General features: G+C 46.4%; 7 protein-coding genes across 7 annotated transcripts; 1 reads left to right on the top strand and 6 right to left on the bottom strand.

The window, feature by feature from the left end:
* Positions 1-103: 103 nt before the first annotated feature.
* On the bottom strand, positions 104-859 carry L203_103708 (uncharacterized protein; the record flags this gene model as incomplete). The annotated part of the gene is made up of 3 exons (XM_066213100.1): positions 104-562; positions 617-731; positions 786-859. The coding sequence occupies 3 exons, from the start codon at positions 857-859 to the stop codon at positions 104-106; spliced, it is 648 nt and encodes a 215-aa protein (XP_066069197.1).
* Positions 860-1,403: 544 nt separating this feature from the next.
* Positions 1,404-3,216, bottom strand: L203_103709 (glutamine synthetase; the record flags this gene model as incomplete). Its single annotated transcript, XM_066213101.1, has 9 exons — positions 1,404-1,436; positions 1,482-1,823; positions 1,868-2,032; positions 2,077-2,379; positions 2,433-2,578; positions 2,673-2,760; positions 3,018-3,086; positions 3,137-3,164; positions 3,209-3,216. The coding sequence occupies 9 exons, from the start codon at positions 3,214-3,216 to the stop codon at positions 1,404-1,406; spliced, it is 1,182 nt and encodes a 393-aa protein (XP_066069198.1).
* Positions 3,217-3,957: 741 nt separating this feature from the next.
* L203_103710 (uncharacterized protein) lies at positions 3,958-6,004 on the top strand (the record flags this gene model as incomplete). Its single annotated transcript, XM_066213102.1, has 4 exons — positions 3,958-4,025; positions 4,434-4,439; positions 4,634-4,759; positions 4,813-6,004. The coding sequence occupies 4 exons, from the start codon at positions 3,958-3,960 to the stop codon at positions 6,002-6,004; spliced, it is 1,392 nt and encodes a 463-aa protein (XP_066069199.1).
* A 103-nt stretch (positions 6,005-6,107) lies between these two features.
* On the bottom strand, positions 6,108-7,299 carry L203_103711 (uncharacterized protein; the record flags this gene model as incomplete). Its single annotated transcript, XM_066213103.1, has 3 exons — positions 6,108-6,257; positions 6,309-6,700; positions 6,753-7,299. The coding sequence occupies 3 exons, from the start codon at positions 7,297-7,299 to the stop codon at positions 6,108-6,110; spliced, it is 1,089 nt and encodes a 362-aa protein (XP_066069200.1).
* A 272-nt stretch (positions 7,300-7,571) lies between these two features.
* On the bottom strand, positions 7,572-8,536 carry L203_103712 (uncharacterized protein; the record flags this gene model as incomplete). The annotated part of the gene is made up of 2 exons (XM_066213104.1): positions 7,572-7,987; positions 8,038-8,536. The coding sequence occupies 2 exons, from the start codon at positions 8,534-8,536 to the stop codon at positions 7,572-7,574; spliced, it is 915 nt and encodes a 304-aa protein (XP_066069201.1).
* Positions 8,537-9,523: 987 nt separating this feature from the next.
* Positions 9,524-10,064, bottom strand: L203_103713 (uncharacterized protein; the record flags this gene model as incomplete). Its single annotated transcript, XM_066213105.1, has 4 exons — positions 9,524-9,559; positions 9,613-9,709; positions 9,757-9,870; positions 9,916-10,064. 4 exons carry the CDS (start codon positions 10,062-10,064, stop codon positions 9,524-9,526), a joined length of 396 nt encoding a protein of 131 aa, XP_066069202.1.
* Positions 10,065-11,584: 1,520 nt separating this feature from the next.
* On the bottom strand, positions 11,585-13,695 carry L203_103714 (uncharacterized protein; the record flags this gene model as incomplete). The annotated part of the gene is made up of 6 exons (XM_066213106.1): positions 11,585-11,595; positions 11,649-11,727; positions 11,781-12,392; positions 12,440-12,604; positions 12,654-13,339; positions 13,398-13,695. The coding sequence occupies 6 exons, from the start codon at positions 13,693-13,695 to the stop codon at positions 11,585-11,587; spliced, it is 1,851 nt and encodes a 616-aa protein (XP_066069203.1).
* Positions 13,696-14,432: the final 737 nt, after the last annotated feature.

Genomic DNA, 14,432 nt, shown 5'->3' on the forward strand with positions numbered 1-14,432 from the left:
GACAGGCAAACGGTATTATATAATCATTCCTTGACATGATCTCTTGAAAAGATATCATGCATCTTTTTATTCTTACAGAATTGATCCGATACACATTACCAGTCTATCTCTTTGCCCTATTCAGCTGTAACCACAAACCTTGTCCTCTGAGTGCATCCAGCACGTATTCTCCTACTATACCCGCTGTCACCCTTACATCAGTTCGCTCAGTGTCAATCTCAAACTCTCCGCCGAGTCCATCCATCTTGGATTTTTTGAGATCGCCATGAAACTTGGCAATATCCTCCTCCATCCGTAGCTCAATCAGAACACTTTCATCGGTCAACTTTGATTTGATTTTTCGTGTTGGACATGCCAGCCGACGAATGTTTTCTTCTGTTGAGCAAGTCAGGACGATGTGGACGAGTGTAAAGTTGATAGAGCTGGACAGGGCAAAGTAGGAATGGAGTGCGGCGAGGCCAGTAGGAGAAGCAGGGAGTGATTCAGTCAAGATATATATGGGCAGAGAGTCCCCTGTGGACTTGCCCAGTGATACCAAAATGGAGCGAAATATCGTCTTTCTCTACTTCTTCTTTTAGCTCCCACACTGCAGAGTTTGCAAGCGCTATCCACTGACCATGCCCTGGCGGAGAGCGTTGTATGCCTCGGAGTCCTTATACTTGTCAAACAGAGAACAAGCTGCGTCCTCCATAAGGTGATTTTCCAACACTTGCGAGTTGGGCAACAGTTTTCTGTGGCCATATATAAGATGCTCTTTCTCTCTCTTTACTGCCAAGGTGACTTACGCCAGGTGCTTGGCTGTACTCAACTTGCCCACGCCTGGGTAACCATTGATCAAAATGACTGCACCTACAGACATATTTAAGATTTGAATGTCAGCGTCTCTTGAGCATATCTCTTTTATACATGCATGACCCACTGACAAGCACTCCTAAACCTATTTCCTTCCTTTACTCTCGCCTGAATCGCTTTGGGTGACCACCTTTTCATCTTTCAACAGCAATTCCAAGATTCTCAACGTTGTCGGGAGCATTTCGCCCCAGCGCCCCGACGAATGATCCGACTTTGAAAGTGAGGTTACTTGGAGATGGGCAGGACGAGAAAATTCTTTGTACGTGAGGCGGATGGGTCACAGAGGGATGCAGGCCTAGAGACGACAAACAATTAGGTTAGTGATGGGCGTCTGCCGCCTAGAGGATCTCAAGTGAAGAAGCCTCTTTTGATACAAAGGCTACTGGCTCTAGTCCTGAGGACGAGACGTATCAAGACTAGGTGCATGCCATGGTTTGCGACTATCAACAAAAAAACGCCTTCTAACACTGCGCTAAACGGATGATAATGATACTTTCTCTAAAATAAAGATGGTTGAAACAAGCGACAGGAAGCCTGTAAAGAATGAGATATCAGTTGAGCACAGTAGTCTCAACGAGAATAGCCTAAATCCCGTCAGTACAGCACAATCAATCCTGGCCAAGACTCACAGTGACACGATAGGGGTCAACGTTGGAAGCGGGTCGTCGATCTTCCAGGTAACCATAACCCTGGGCGCCGACATGTCTGGGAATTCGTATAGAGGCACCTCGGTTGGCAACACCGGCAGAAAAGGAGGTGATAGAAGCCGTTTCGTGCAGACCAGTCAATCTCATATCGTTATCTTCACCGTAGACAGCAATATGTTCGAGGTGTTTCTTTTCGAGCTTCTTAATGGCGTCCTCAATAGCAGCCATACCTTTACCAGGTGTTCGCATATCCTTGGTAGAGTAGTTGGAGTGACAACCCGCACCATTCCAGTCACCTTTGAGCGGCTTAGGGTGGAGGGAGGGCTGAAGCATGTCAGCGAGAATCGCAAACGGAAACAGAGACCTACAGTGATACCCCACTCTTCACCAATCCTGAGGAGTAAAAATCGGGCCATCCAGAGGTGGTCACCCATCTCAATTCCCTCACAAGGGCCGACTTGGAACTCCCACTGAGATGGCATGACCTCGGCGTTGATACCAGAGATCTTGACACCGGCATAGAGACAGGCCCGCTGTCCAATGTCAGCTCATTCTCGTCCATCTACAAAACACATACGTAGTGAGCCTCGATGAAATCTCTCGCAAAAACCTTGCCTGCGCCAACACCACAGTAATAAGGTCCCTGAGGACCGGGGAAACCGTTTTTGGGCCAGCCATAGACCTGGCCGTCGGCGTCAAAGAGAGTATACTCTTGCTCGAGACCAAACCAGGGCTCAGTAGCCTTTACGGTATCCATCACCTTTTTGCAGTGCGCCCGATAATTGGATTTGTTGGGAGTGCCGTCATTATCGTAACATTCACACAACACAAGAATGTTGGCGCCACCTCGGAACGGGTCTTTAAAGATGGCTACCGGACGCTACCACGATATATGAGCCACCACCATTGACTGCCTCGCAAACATCAACTCACGAGAAAGACATCCGAGTTGTCACCAGGGGCCTGGCGGGTAGACGACCCATCAAAATTCCACTCCTTGAGATCAGCAACCGAATCAGGCGCCTTGTCAAGGGTCATCGTCTTGCTGCGCAGACCTCCATCACTATCAATCCAGATATCTGATCGTTGGCGCAACATCCAGATCCGGGCGTATCAAGAGAGATCAAAGACTGTGGTCAGACACACAATGACGCAACCCACATGAGAACTCACATTCCGCCTGAACCTTGGAGCCTTGGTCGAGAGCGAGATAGGGAGCAAGGAGGTCGACACGTTTGGTGGCGATTATCTGGGACATGATCTTGTAGATGGTGAATGTGAGAAGCGACCGGTAGTCATGAATCGAAAATGTCAATACAATGTCCACAACGTTGATGTTTGTGACACGTCAACAGTGTCGGATATACACAAGACGGATACAAGGCGAGTCGAAAAAGAAAAAAAAAAAAAAAAAAAAAAAACACCCGTTAGCTAAGCCAATACAAGTCAGACGAGCCACAACCCGACCCAGCCCAGTCCATCGCTCCATCGCCACCACTGTCGCCACTGAAAACTCACCAAATGACAAAACGAACGATAAAAGCAAAAGCAAAAAGAAAGATGCAATTGAGAAATCAAAAAAACGTTCTCAAATAGGTTTGTTTCCTTATCTTGCTTTATTTTAAAAAAAAGCCGACTAAGTAAGACTCGGAGGAGATAAGGGGCCTATAGAGGGCCTGGCCAATCAGATCGCAGTTGGTGATAGGCACTTTTTCATTGGTTCGGCCCGAATCGGCAAACGATCCGAATGTGGCAGCACCACCCAACTTTTAGTGTATGGGGAACAGAGACGTTGGGGGAAAAGAAAAGGTTTGGGAAAGAGACGGAGATGGCCGTTGGTAGTGAGGAAAAAGTCTGTGCGCTCGCTTATGTTGACAAGATAAGATAAGAGGTATCGACGACGGCAGCGAGACACGAGCAAGAACGCCGAGTCGAGAGCAATGGCGGAGGGCGAATACGCGCTAGTAGCCTAGATAAGATAACAAGTTGATTCTGAATAGCCGAGTTTCTTATCTCCCAAAGTGAGAGAGGTGGAGGCGAGGGTCCTTTCGCTGTTATCCGTTTCTCGACTTGGGTTTCAGCGCTGAATGGATTTGTCGCTCGGCGTCATCATATCAACAGCCTGCGTGTATTGGAGCAAGAGACTACAAAATGTGCTGTAGACTGAGTGCTTTGGCAAGGCGGATGATGGGACTGATGGATGGTGGGTATGTTCACTGTGTTTCATACGAGTACACCAGATATGTATCCACTTTTCGGTTAGGCTTGGGTATAAAACGGTTTCTGGAAGCCCTTGTAGGATATTTATTGCAGCGAAGTGAGCTGACAGTCAAAGAATGTGTTACAGTTAGTCTCATTGCCGACTGGTCCTATCCAGGGAACATTGCTGCATGGTGCTTCGAGAGGCATTCTACAAGTAGATCTGTTCTCGTCCTGCTACACCGTCAACATATCGGATATGGCAGACACACCAGAAACAAGGCGAACGATTGACATGAAACAAAGTCAAAGGGTTCTGGGATTATTGTGATTGCTTGTAAAGTCAAAAACGATGTATGCTAGTCATTTTCAGTTGGATGTTAAAGTGCCACATGATGGTCGGAGAGGAAAATTCCGGAAAACTCCGACTACCCAAAGTCATCTTTGGCACAATGCGATTTTATATTCTTTTTACTCTTTACATTATATTCATGAACAGACCTTGTGCAGTTGTTTGAGGTTGACCCGTAAGTGCAATCTCCTCTATCTGGCTATCCGGCCTTAAGCAAGAGATTACAAACAAAGAATCGCTACTCGCGAGCTCCGTTTATGGACGGGAAGACGAACAAACTTATATTCAAATTCATGATGCCTGTCAAAACATTTCAATCAATCTTGAAGGAGACGGGCAGAGCTGACATCTCTGTCTATAGTCGCGCACATTTCATTTTGAAGGTCACTGTAGGTTTATTTCATTGTGTTTCCATTCACTCTTTTGTTTGATTCGCCTGTGATTATACAAAAAATCATGACAAGCATATGTAGGACTCTTTGGAGGTTGACTACAAACTTTTTCCAACTGCTGTATGATGGCTTTCATACCTTTATCATCCTGCAAAATATCTATCATCAGCTACTAACGGTATACACAATAGCCGTTGCGCGATGCCTCCTCAATCTTCCCACCTCTATCATTCTAGCAATAGTCGATATGGCGCGCCAGTGTCTCAACCGGTAGGCGTTCGAGCCGGCGCTAAGCAGCCCTCCAAGTTGGGGATAGAGTATGTTGGGCTCCGTACGCTTATAGTTAGTTACCAGTTGACAGCGGTTGCAGTTCTCTTCCTTCTATGGACAAGCCATCGTATTATGATCCTCCTAGCCCATGTAGCTCTTCATGCTCTTCCCGATCAGCGTCTCCATCGCCACCCAACCTTCAAACAAATTCAGGTAATAAACTTGTACCGGGTGCTCAGTTTATGCGCCGAGGCAAGATGTATGCTTGGGGACCATCCTTTGAGACTGTTCAAACGGACAGACGAGCTCGAAAGCGCTTAAAGCTCTGTCTAGAGCAATTCATGCCCTCCGCTGCTGCAGAGGTCAATGCCGAGATTCCTACCAATATTGTCCTTGCCAATGAAAAGAGGATGGAGCGAAAGAGGAAACGCGAGGAGAAGAGGCGGTATACCTTGCCTCATCTGAGGAGTCCATCTCCACCCATGTCTACTGCCAAATTATCAAGTCTCCTTGCGCTTCCCCAGTCCTACACTGACTTGATATTCAATCCCGCTATGAGGCACTCACTCGGTGATGCGACGATGGAACAAGGTCTACAACGAACGGTTGGCGAACTTTTGGAAGGCGAAAAGCCTCTGATGCAAGCTCTTGGGAGACTAAAGGATGTAGTGAGAGTGAGAGAACGTGATGTGGCTGGCAGGCAAGCACAAGGCTATAAACTCGCGGGAACTGGAATGCCCAGGAACGGGCATGATATGTCGCAGTCTCATTCCCATCTCATCCCTCCACTACCTCAGATTTCTGATACTGATAATCTTTGGCGAGTCACGCAAGAATTACTGTCTCAACCTGGTCAGGGTCAATCTGCACCCTTTCCAAAGATTACCTACAGCGCTACCCCATCTGGAGCTGCTGCACCTACACTTCAGCCTGTCATCGAACAGCCGGATCTCGTCCCTACTCCTCTACAACGTCTTTTTACTGTTCCAGACGGTATAACCCTCCATGCAATCCCCAATTCCACCCATCCAGGCCTTAACTACCCTCAGGGGCACTCCCTTCATCCACAAACGGTCAAGTATAATATTGATTTGAAGAATCAATGCCGTGCTGTGGACGATGCTTGGGAAAGAGTTTCCGAGCTTCTTGCGGATTGCAACGAGTATCGGGAACGACTAGAAGAGGCTAGAGATAGAGTCGCTGATATTGCAAGGGTAAGAAAGAGAGTATGGAGAGTTATTAAGGAACGCGCCGGTTGGGAGCTTGAAGGGGAGAGAGACGGGAAGCAGTAAAGTTGTAGACAAATATTACAAGACGTTTTGTATCAGAGCAGCATAACGAGACATACAGCATTAGTGTTTGGATGAATGCATACATTTGTTGTGATGATACATCTCAAAAGCCATACTTTGTCCCTGCTGCTCGCATTCCCTTCTTATTTGCGGCAATCCTCTCTTCCAGTTCTTCTCTCTGAGTATAAGCAGTATTAAGAAGCGCGGTAAGCTGATGGCGCTGAGAAGCAAGACCTTTGATCTGGCCTTTAGGCTGCGATGCCATTAGTGGGTAAGACCGTGTTGAGGAAAGATGTATACGTACTTGATAAACAAAGTCGTCTCCAATTTTTGGCTTCTTCATCAACTCTCTCCTCTCTGCCTCTGCTCTAGCCTCTGCCAAACCCTTGTTTGCATCGATCTCCACCACGTGTCCCTTAAACTGTCCTTTTTCGAATGCATCCCAATGCTTGCCCACCCGGCCATCGTTCGCATCGTCTTGAGCCTGTTGAAAAGTTGACGATGGAAAGAATGACTGGTAATACTCTGTATCGTACGCTCGCCACTCTCCAGAGGGGAGTTCATAATAACCAGGATAGGGGTCATTGACTGTCGGCTCAGGCGGAACAAAGTCAGGAGCGACTGGAGCGGATGATATAGTTGGAGGTTTAATTGCCAGCATGGGGAAAGATGGTGCTTTGGGAGCAGGTGCAGAGGCTTCATTCAAAATCAGCAGTTTCAACAGACAAATGGACATTAAAGCACACACCGAGACCAAAGAGATCCAGCGGTTCTTCCGCTTTTTTTGACTGCTTTTTTCTGGCTAGTGAGGGAGGCAATAGAATACCATCAGATTTAGTTGCAATTTCTTCATCACTCTTTTCATCTTCAGTAGCTCTTGGAGGTGCAGGCAATTGAGGCCTTGCCATTGTTTTGTTGATGTTCAACCTCGCTCCTTTGGAAGATGATGAAGAAGCTACCTGCGGCAGCTTGCGTTTAGGAGCTGGAAGCATTCCGAGCAGAGATGATCCACCTTTTCCACCTTTGAGCAATCTCGGTCTCTTTGTTTCTCTCTCTCTTTCACTCTCAACACCACCTTTTGCCGTTTCCTTGCCACCATCATCATCGCTGTTTTCGTTTTCTGCAGGTTTTGGCAAGTCTAGAGTGATTTTCACTCGTTTCTTTCTGTTTGGTGCGGCGGGGGCTGAGTTTGACGAAGTATTCGGTTTGAGAGTAGATTTTGGTGGCAGAGTCGGAACGGGAGCTTCAAGCTCGGAGTCAGAGCCAGAATCAGAAGCATAGTTCGCCAAGAGCATATTGACTTGATTGTTTTGCGAGATGAAAAACACAACAACATCAGATGAAACTGCAGACAAGATGGAAATGTGAAAAGTGGAGGGGAAGATCGGGACACTATCAGTGACGAAACGACTTGAAAACTTTAGCTATGCTATTTCAACATTTGGCATGCATGATTGCATTAGACTGAGCGAACAAGTACAAAGAAAATGGCGCAACACCTCTAGTACCCAAGAATTTCTCTTCCACGCATCTCTGTTTCACAACATGTCATCATCCATCCACCAGCTTATCGTACCGATACGGGAGTGGCCTGTCCAGAATTTTGACCTTGCTGGTCACCCCCTAGTGGCTGCAAGCCTTGTAATGCTTGACCCTGCTGCATCCCTTGAGCTTGTGTAGACTGTTGTTGCGATGGTTGCCCTGTCGAGGGTTGGCTCTGCACCGATTGTCCCTGAGGCCCATTCTGAGAATGAGCAGATACGGCATGTCCTTGAGGGTGAGATTGTGGAGGCGGATGAGGATGCGAGAATGTCCCTGGGTAAGAGAGAGTATAGGTAGGATAAGGCGGATGACCGGGATGGGGTTGTGGTGGATGATGGCCGTATCCTTGCCCACGGGCAATCTCGACCTCTCGACGAAGATGTTCAATCTCTCGACCCATTTCCATTTGTTGTGTTTTATAGCTTCGAATTGAATCTATCGCTTTAAAACAAATCAACATCATCATCCAAGGAAAGATCAAAGCTGCGCACCTTTGGTAAGAATCTCCCATTTACTAGCTTTCGATCCTCTATCCGCAGGTAATTCGTCCCTCAACTCATCGAAAAGATCCTTCATCTCCTTTCTCCTCTTTCTTTCTGCCAGCTTATGCGTCACCCTAAGCTCTGGCGATCTCGAAAAGGTACTGTCCTTGGACTTGCCCGGCTCTGCTCCCGAGTCTGGAGGAGCAAGGAGCTCATCGACATTTTGAGCCGCTTGTCCATCCACCTTCATTCCTGTATGCCCACCCGATGGATTGTCTTCAGGTGCTTCAGAATCCTCAGCAAGCGTAGAATCGTCCGGGAATCTCAAACCGGAAGTGAGAGCAGCTTGGACGTTGATGGCAGGTGTTTCCAGTGTAGCTGTCGGAGAGCGAAGAGCAAGGATACTGCCGAGCTGCTGATGCTGGTGCGACGATGATAAAGCAGAGTTTGGTTGGCCTTCAGACCCGTTCTTGCGAAGAGTTTCCTCTGTCTGCCAAGTGCTAAACATGTAGAAAAGTCAAGATGAGGTATCAAGATGAAATGGACGACGTCCGAATCCCACGAGGATGGCGAGCGTTAGATAGCTGGTATACACACGTCTTGGCAAACTGTATGCAGTAATCAGTTCTTTTCTTCTTTTACTATCTTCTGGACAAGTTGTAAACAAAAATGATAAATAGAAAGGGAAAAGAGCGTGGATACAGCGTGCGGAACACGTGACCAGGGTTCTAGCCGCATGGCAAACACGTTTTGACCTGGGTTCAATTCTGACCGGGACTCACTTTTTTGTGTTTACGTTTTATTTTTTCCTTTCTCTAACAGTGCTGCAAATAAATGGCTGAAATAGGAGCAGACTGATGACATTTCATATGGACAAAGGATAAAATACAAAGCGCTATTCTATCAGCTTGTCTGAGATTTCTCGATTGGCCCGTCACATACGACACTTCTTTGTTTTCAATCTCCGCTGAAAGTAGGCTCGCTATGGATGGAACTGACATGGCCTTCGGCTCTACGTCTTTATGAGCCTCAAGTTGGGCCATTCTATTACCGGGGAAAGCTGAAAAACGGGCAAAAGAGTAGTAAGAAATAGAGACGGGAGTTGGAACCAAATAAGCGTGGCAATAACGTGGAATTCACGTGGTGGTTTGTTAAATGTGGTCCAATTTATTTCGACTTTACTTTATCATTCTATTCTTTTTCAATGATACCATTCATCTACCACAAAATCTCATGCAATGCATGCTGATGCCGTTCTATATGTCTTGATCGAATGCGGATGCCAGTCAAATCTATACAGTCACCGTAAGAGGTGATGATGCTTTTTGTATGTTTTATGCTCAAGCCTAACAGTACAACAACAATACTATCGTCAAATGCGAAGCACAAGGGAACGAAGGCTTTTATGCCCGTTTTTTTTTTCGGAGGGAGAAATTATTAGTCCAAATGTCGTGAAAGGTTGGTATGCTGAGGTTCGGATTGGGATGGGAAGAGTCTAGTACATACACAGCTCTGCGAGGGCTATGAGGACCTGGGTACGTCTGTCAGTCACCTCTGTAGAAGAGTACATCAAACAGGACTCACGATTTGGGCTTCTGGTCTTCCCATATCGCAGGGTCCGCCTCGAAGCTCTCTCCACCTGGTTGAGTACCACTGAATGACTTGTCGTTCACGAGGCGTTCTGTGCTGACTGTCAGATTTAGAACTGCAGGATAGGCAGCAACTCACAAAGTTCTACCCGTAAATGATCGTTGTTTAATCAACCCCAAAAAGTACTGTACTTCGTTCAGCCAGTGCCGTAAACCCATCATTCCTTGTGTAATGGCCAATGGTTCTAATAATCTATGCAAGGTCAGTCCATTTATTCCCATTTGTCCGTTTACTCACCTATTAAGGCAGTCAAGATATACTTCAGCGGCTACAGGGGTTCGCTTTAGTCTTGACAATTCCATTTGGACTTGTGCAAGCTGCATGGAAGCCATTTTCATCTGAGGTGCAGAGAAATGGCCCATTGGGCGTGGGGATGAAAACATCATTTTGTCGCCAAAGTCTCAAGTTGCTTGGATGCAGAGCAAAACACAAGAGCTGGGAGGAAATATATAGTTTTGGCGGTCACTCTCGGAGTTGGGAACGATATTTGTCGGCCAGGAATTTTGAAAGACCCTCTGTTCTATTTTGCTACTCCGCTTCAACCTTTTCAACGCGCTTCAAGCTGTTAACAAAGGAGAGTTTCGTCTCGCGCCCGGATGCTGGCCTGTGAGGACTAGTCGTTTCTCTTATCGTGTAGTTCAAGGCCCGCAAGACTCGTGGTTGCTTTAGGACACAGCGCTGAGTTTCAGACTGCTAGCTTCCGTTATACGGCTTTTGTCAATGATCGAAAGTTGTGTTGACTGTCAAGACTCAAAATTTATATACCTTGAAGATCACCCACGAGCTCATCCGCTATTTCATCGACTTTATCAAAGGTAGTACCATTCTATTGTCAACCTGACAAGCAGCTTGTTTGTGTTGCTTTATTCTTTATCCACCCGACCCGTCTCCCCCTCCCTTCCCCCCTTCTGCGACCCCTGACGGAATCGTCTCTTACGCTCGAAAAGTTCCATAGCTGCCCACAAGCCAACCGTTTAATTCTCCTTGAATTCGGGTCTGCGGAGCTGGACATGTTGACAAAGGATGTGAGCTGATGTTACAACAGCTCCTTTGTCTTCTTTAGCCTGATGTCTGCAAAAGGCATCACATTACCACAACTGAATGAATATAAAAAGTTGAAAACATTGAAAAGAAAGGAAGAGGATGAGTCCTTTATCTCCGGTTGAGTGATCCTGGTCATGTGTGTTTTACTCTCTTCTTCCATGTTCTTTACACTGCTGATTGATTCAACTTGAACTTTTCAACTTGCTGCAGCAGCTGGCAGCGGACAAATGCATCAACAAAGGAAACAGCGCTTAAAACCAAGTTGATCTTTCTTGCTTTCATGTCCTACACGCACAAAGATGTCCACACAAAAAGGCTGTGATCCGCGGCAGTTGAGCAATGTATTAACTAACGGAACCACATGCCAACGGAAATATAAAATGGGTCACAATGTGTACAGCCTTTTAGGTCAAGCAAAACGTAGTGTTGTGGATTGCTCAGACGAAGCATTTTATGGAAACTTGGTATCAGTTAATGGACTATCAGAAAGAAATAAAAGCCGATCGGCATTAGGAGCGCTATAAATATGTTTACAAGGCAGATAATGTTCTTTAGCTGCGGTGGTACGATTTGGAAGGAGCTGAAGATGAGCATACACCAGTTCAAGATCTGTCAACTGTTGAATCAATTCCATATATCCTCGCATTTACTGTCGACAACTGATGAAAGGGTGGCCACCTCTGCTAATGGTTAACTGACAAGCTGTTTGGCGTTTTGGTTGAGCCCAAGAAATAGTTTGGATCCATAGCCAGTAGATGGCCGGATGTCCTTGGTAAGTGGTTGATGTCTGCATAAGTTCCTCTTGAATGCCACAAAAGTTACGAGTGCAATTCGAATAGAAAAAGTGAAGAAATGAGCAAGGCTATGTGATGTCTGGAGGAAATGAAGTTAATTTATATAAGGCACTCGACGGATGATGCACTCACTGTACTTGGGACCGCCGCCGCCTTCGGGTACAGTCCAGGTGATATCTTGCGTGGGCGTTTTGATGGAGCACGTCTTGCACTGACAATGGCATGAGTGCTTGGCCGCGTCTGACAAGGACCGGAAGGACATACGTGAATGCAATTCTGAGAATTGATAACAAACTTTTTACCATCCGCATCGACTTCGCTCCCTTCCGCATCTGCGTATTCATAAACTGCTGCAGGACAAACCCTCCCCAAAAGCCCTGCATATTCCTCGACGTTAATCTTGGTGTGTTTTGCCTTTGCGCTTTCGACTTTTGGCAGTCTCAAGTGTACAGGCTGGTTCTCGGCGTGATTTGTACCAGTGAGGGAAACAGAAGTGAGTATGTCGAAAGACAATTTACCATCAGGTTGAGGGTAATCGATAGGTTTCTGATCGCTAGCTCTCCTGGTCGCCTCGTAATCTTCAATCTTGTTTCTAAATGTCCATGGCACTCGCCCCTTCAACACCAAACTGTCTAACCCTGAGTAGGCCATACCACCCCAAAGCCCGAGGGGATTGTGAAAAGACGGGCGAAGATTCCGGACTTGATCCAGTTCGGACCAAACCCAAGAATTTTTGATAGCAGTAGCGTAACCAGACATGTCTGTAGGTTTGGAATCGAGAGAAGACTCCTCACTTGGCGTTGTTTCAGTAATGGCAGAAAAGGCGGTCTCGGCAGCTAGCATACCCGACTTCATGGCATTGTGAGTACCTTTAATCTGCAGCAAATGAGCAGACTCCTCAATTACCCCTCAAGATCACATACTTTTGGAACATTGAGAAAGCCAGCGGAACATCCAATTAGAGCACCACCAGGAAAATAAAGTTTTGGTATAGACTGTAAACCGCCTTCGTTGAGAGCTCGGGCACCATAGGCAATACATTGACCATCTTTCAGCAAGTTTGCAAAGAAGGGGTGGTGTTTCATTCTCTAAACAAAAATCAGCAACATTGCTTCAACACTATGAAACTCAACGTACTTGAAACTCCTTGTAGGGAGAGAGATAAGGATTCTGGTAATCCAATCCAACCACCAAACCGAGTGAGACCATGTTGTCTTCCATATGATAGAGCCAACTGCCGCCATAAGTTTTGTAGTCTAGTGGCCACCCAAGGGTATGCACAACTTTTCCGGGCTCATACACTTCGTCTCTCACTTTCCACACTTCCTTGATGCCCAATCCGTATGTCTGAGGGTCTACTCCTTCTCGAAGATTGAACTTGCTTTGAATCTCCTTGGATAATGAGCCATGCGCACCTTCGGCAATGAGAGTAACCTTGGCATGGAATTCCATGCCAGGCTCGTAATTGTCCTTGGGATTCCCATCCTTATCTAACCCAACGTCACCTGTAGCGACACCCTTGACACCCTTGCCGTCTTCAGTATACAACACCTTGGCGCCTGCAAAACCAGGGTATACCTCAACGCCAAGCGCTTCAGCCTGTTCACCGAGCCAAGCAGTCACTCGCGAGAGAGAGACAATATAATTGCCCTTGTTGTTCATTTGCGGGGGATGCGGCAAGGGGAAGGAACCGGATGAGGTAAGGAAACGCATGGTATCAGACGTAGCTGGTTGGTTCAACGGTGCGCCCAACTCTTTCCAATCAGGAATCAGTTCATCCAGCGCTCTCGGTTCAATCACCGCCCCCGATAGAATGTGGGAACCTGTTTCAAGATCAGCCTTGCACCCGAAATACGACAGACCAAAACAATGTATACCTACCTATTTCACCACCTTTCTCAAGAACGACTACTCTCAGTTCATCGCCTCCTCTTTCTTGCTCAAGCTGCTTTAAACGTATCGCTGCAGATAACCCTGCAGGACCTCCTCCAACGATGCAAACGTCGACCTCATCCTGTGCACGTTCTACACTTTCCGGGTCAAAACCTACTTCAGTAACAAAAGACCGCCGAAAGCGCAAGACAGTGCCAACTTGGTTGAGAGCTCTTGAAGGCTGAGAAACCGTCGCCGCTAGTGAGCGTGAAGCCAACAACCGTGGTATAGGACGAGACAGAGTCATTGATGCTACAGTAGCCTTCAAAATTCAGAAAGCAAGCTGAAAGGTAATTGTAAATCCAAAATTGACAATTCCATGGGATGAGTGAAAAGAGATTTGTGATTGGCCGGTGCCCCGGAGATCATCACATTTTCCGAATAATATATTTTAAATAATCTTAAATGATAGTTTCTTATCAATTTTGGCGCTAAGTTCTTTTTGCCGAATTTTGTTTATATCTTTCAACATTTATTTCCTTAATCATCTTTTAGCCAAGTCGACACGAGAAGCGCACCTGTAGCTGGGAAAATAAGGTCGACGGAGGAGGAGTTCCATCAGATATTGCTGCCCAGGTCTTGGAGCTGGTCAAGTTATATACTGGCTGAGTTTGGAGAGTTGAATTTTCATACTACTTGACAGATACAACTTGTACTGTCTGCTCATCCCTAATGAGCTTTAGTCAATGATTGTTTTGGATATGACCTAATGAGATACATAATGTATTAAAGTGGGAATGAGGTTATGAAATACGTTAGGCTTGCAGGTTATTATCTCGCGCGCCTATTCGGTTCCATTCTTTGGTGTCAGAAGCAGATAGGCTTGCGGAGTAACTGGCACGCCTAACCGGATGCCACGTAGTATAGTTCCATAAACATTCATGTTTATACTTTACCTTTCCATGTACTAAGTGCTGTAACGGAGTCAAATCCTTGACATTTGGATCAGGTCACATGACTGAAGGGTTTATCTTATTTGGTATC

The sequence above is a fragment of the Cryptococcus depauperatus genome, chromosome 4 (assembly GCF_001720195.1).
Source record: "Cryptococcus depauperatus CBS 7841 chromosome 4, complete sequence".
Lineage (NCBI taxonomy): Eukaryota > Fungi > Basidiomycota > Tremellomycetes > Tremellales > Cryptococcaceae > Cryptococcus > Cryptococcus depauperatus.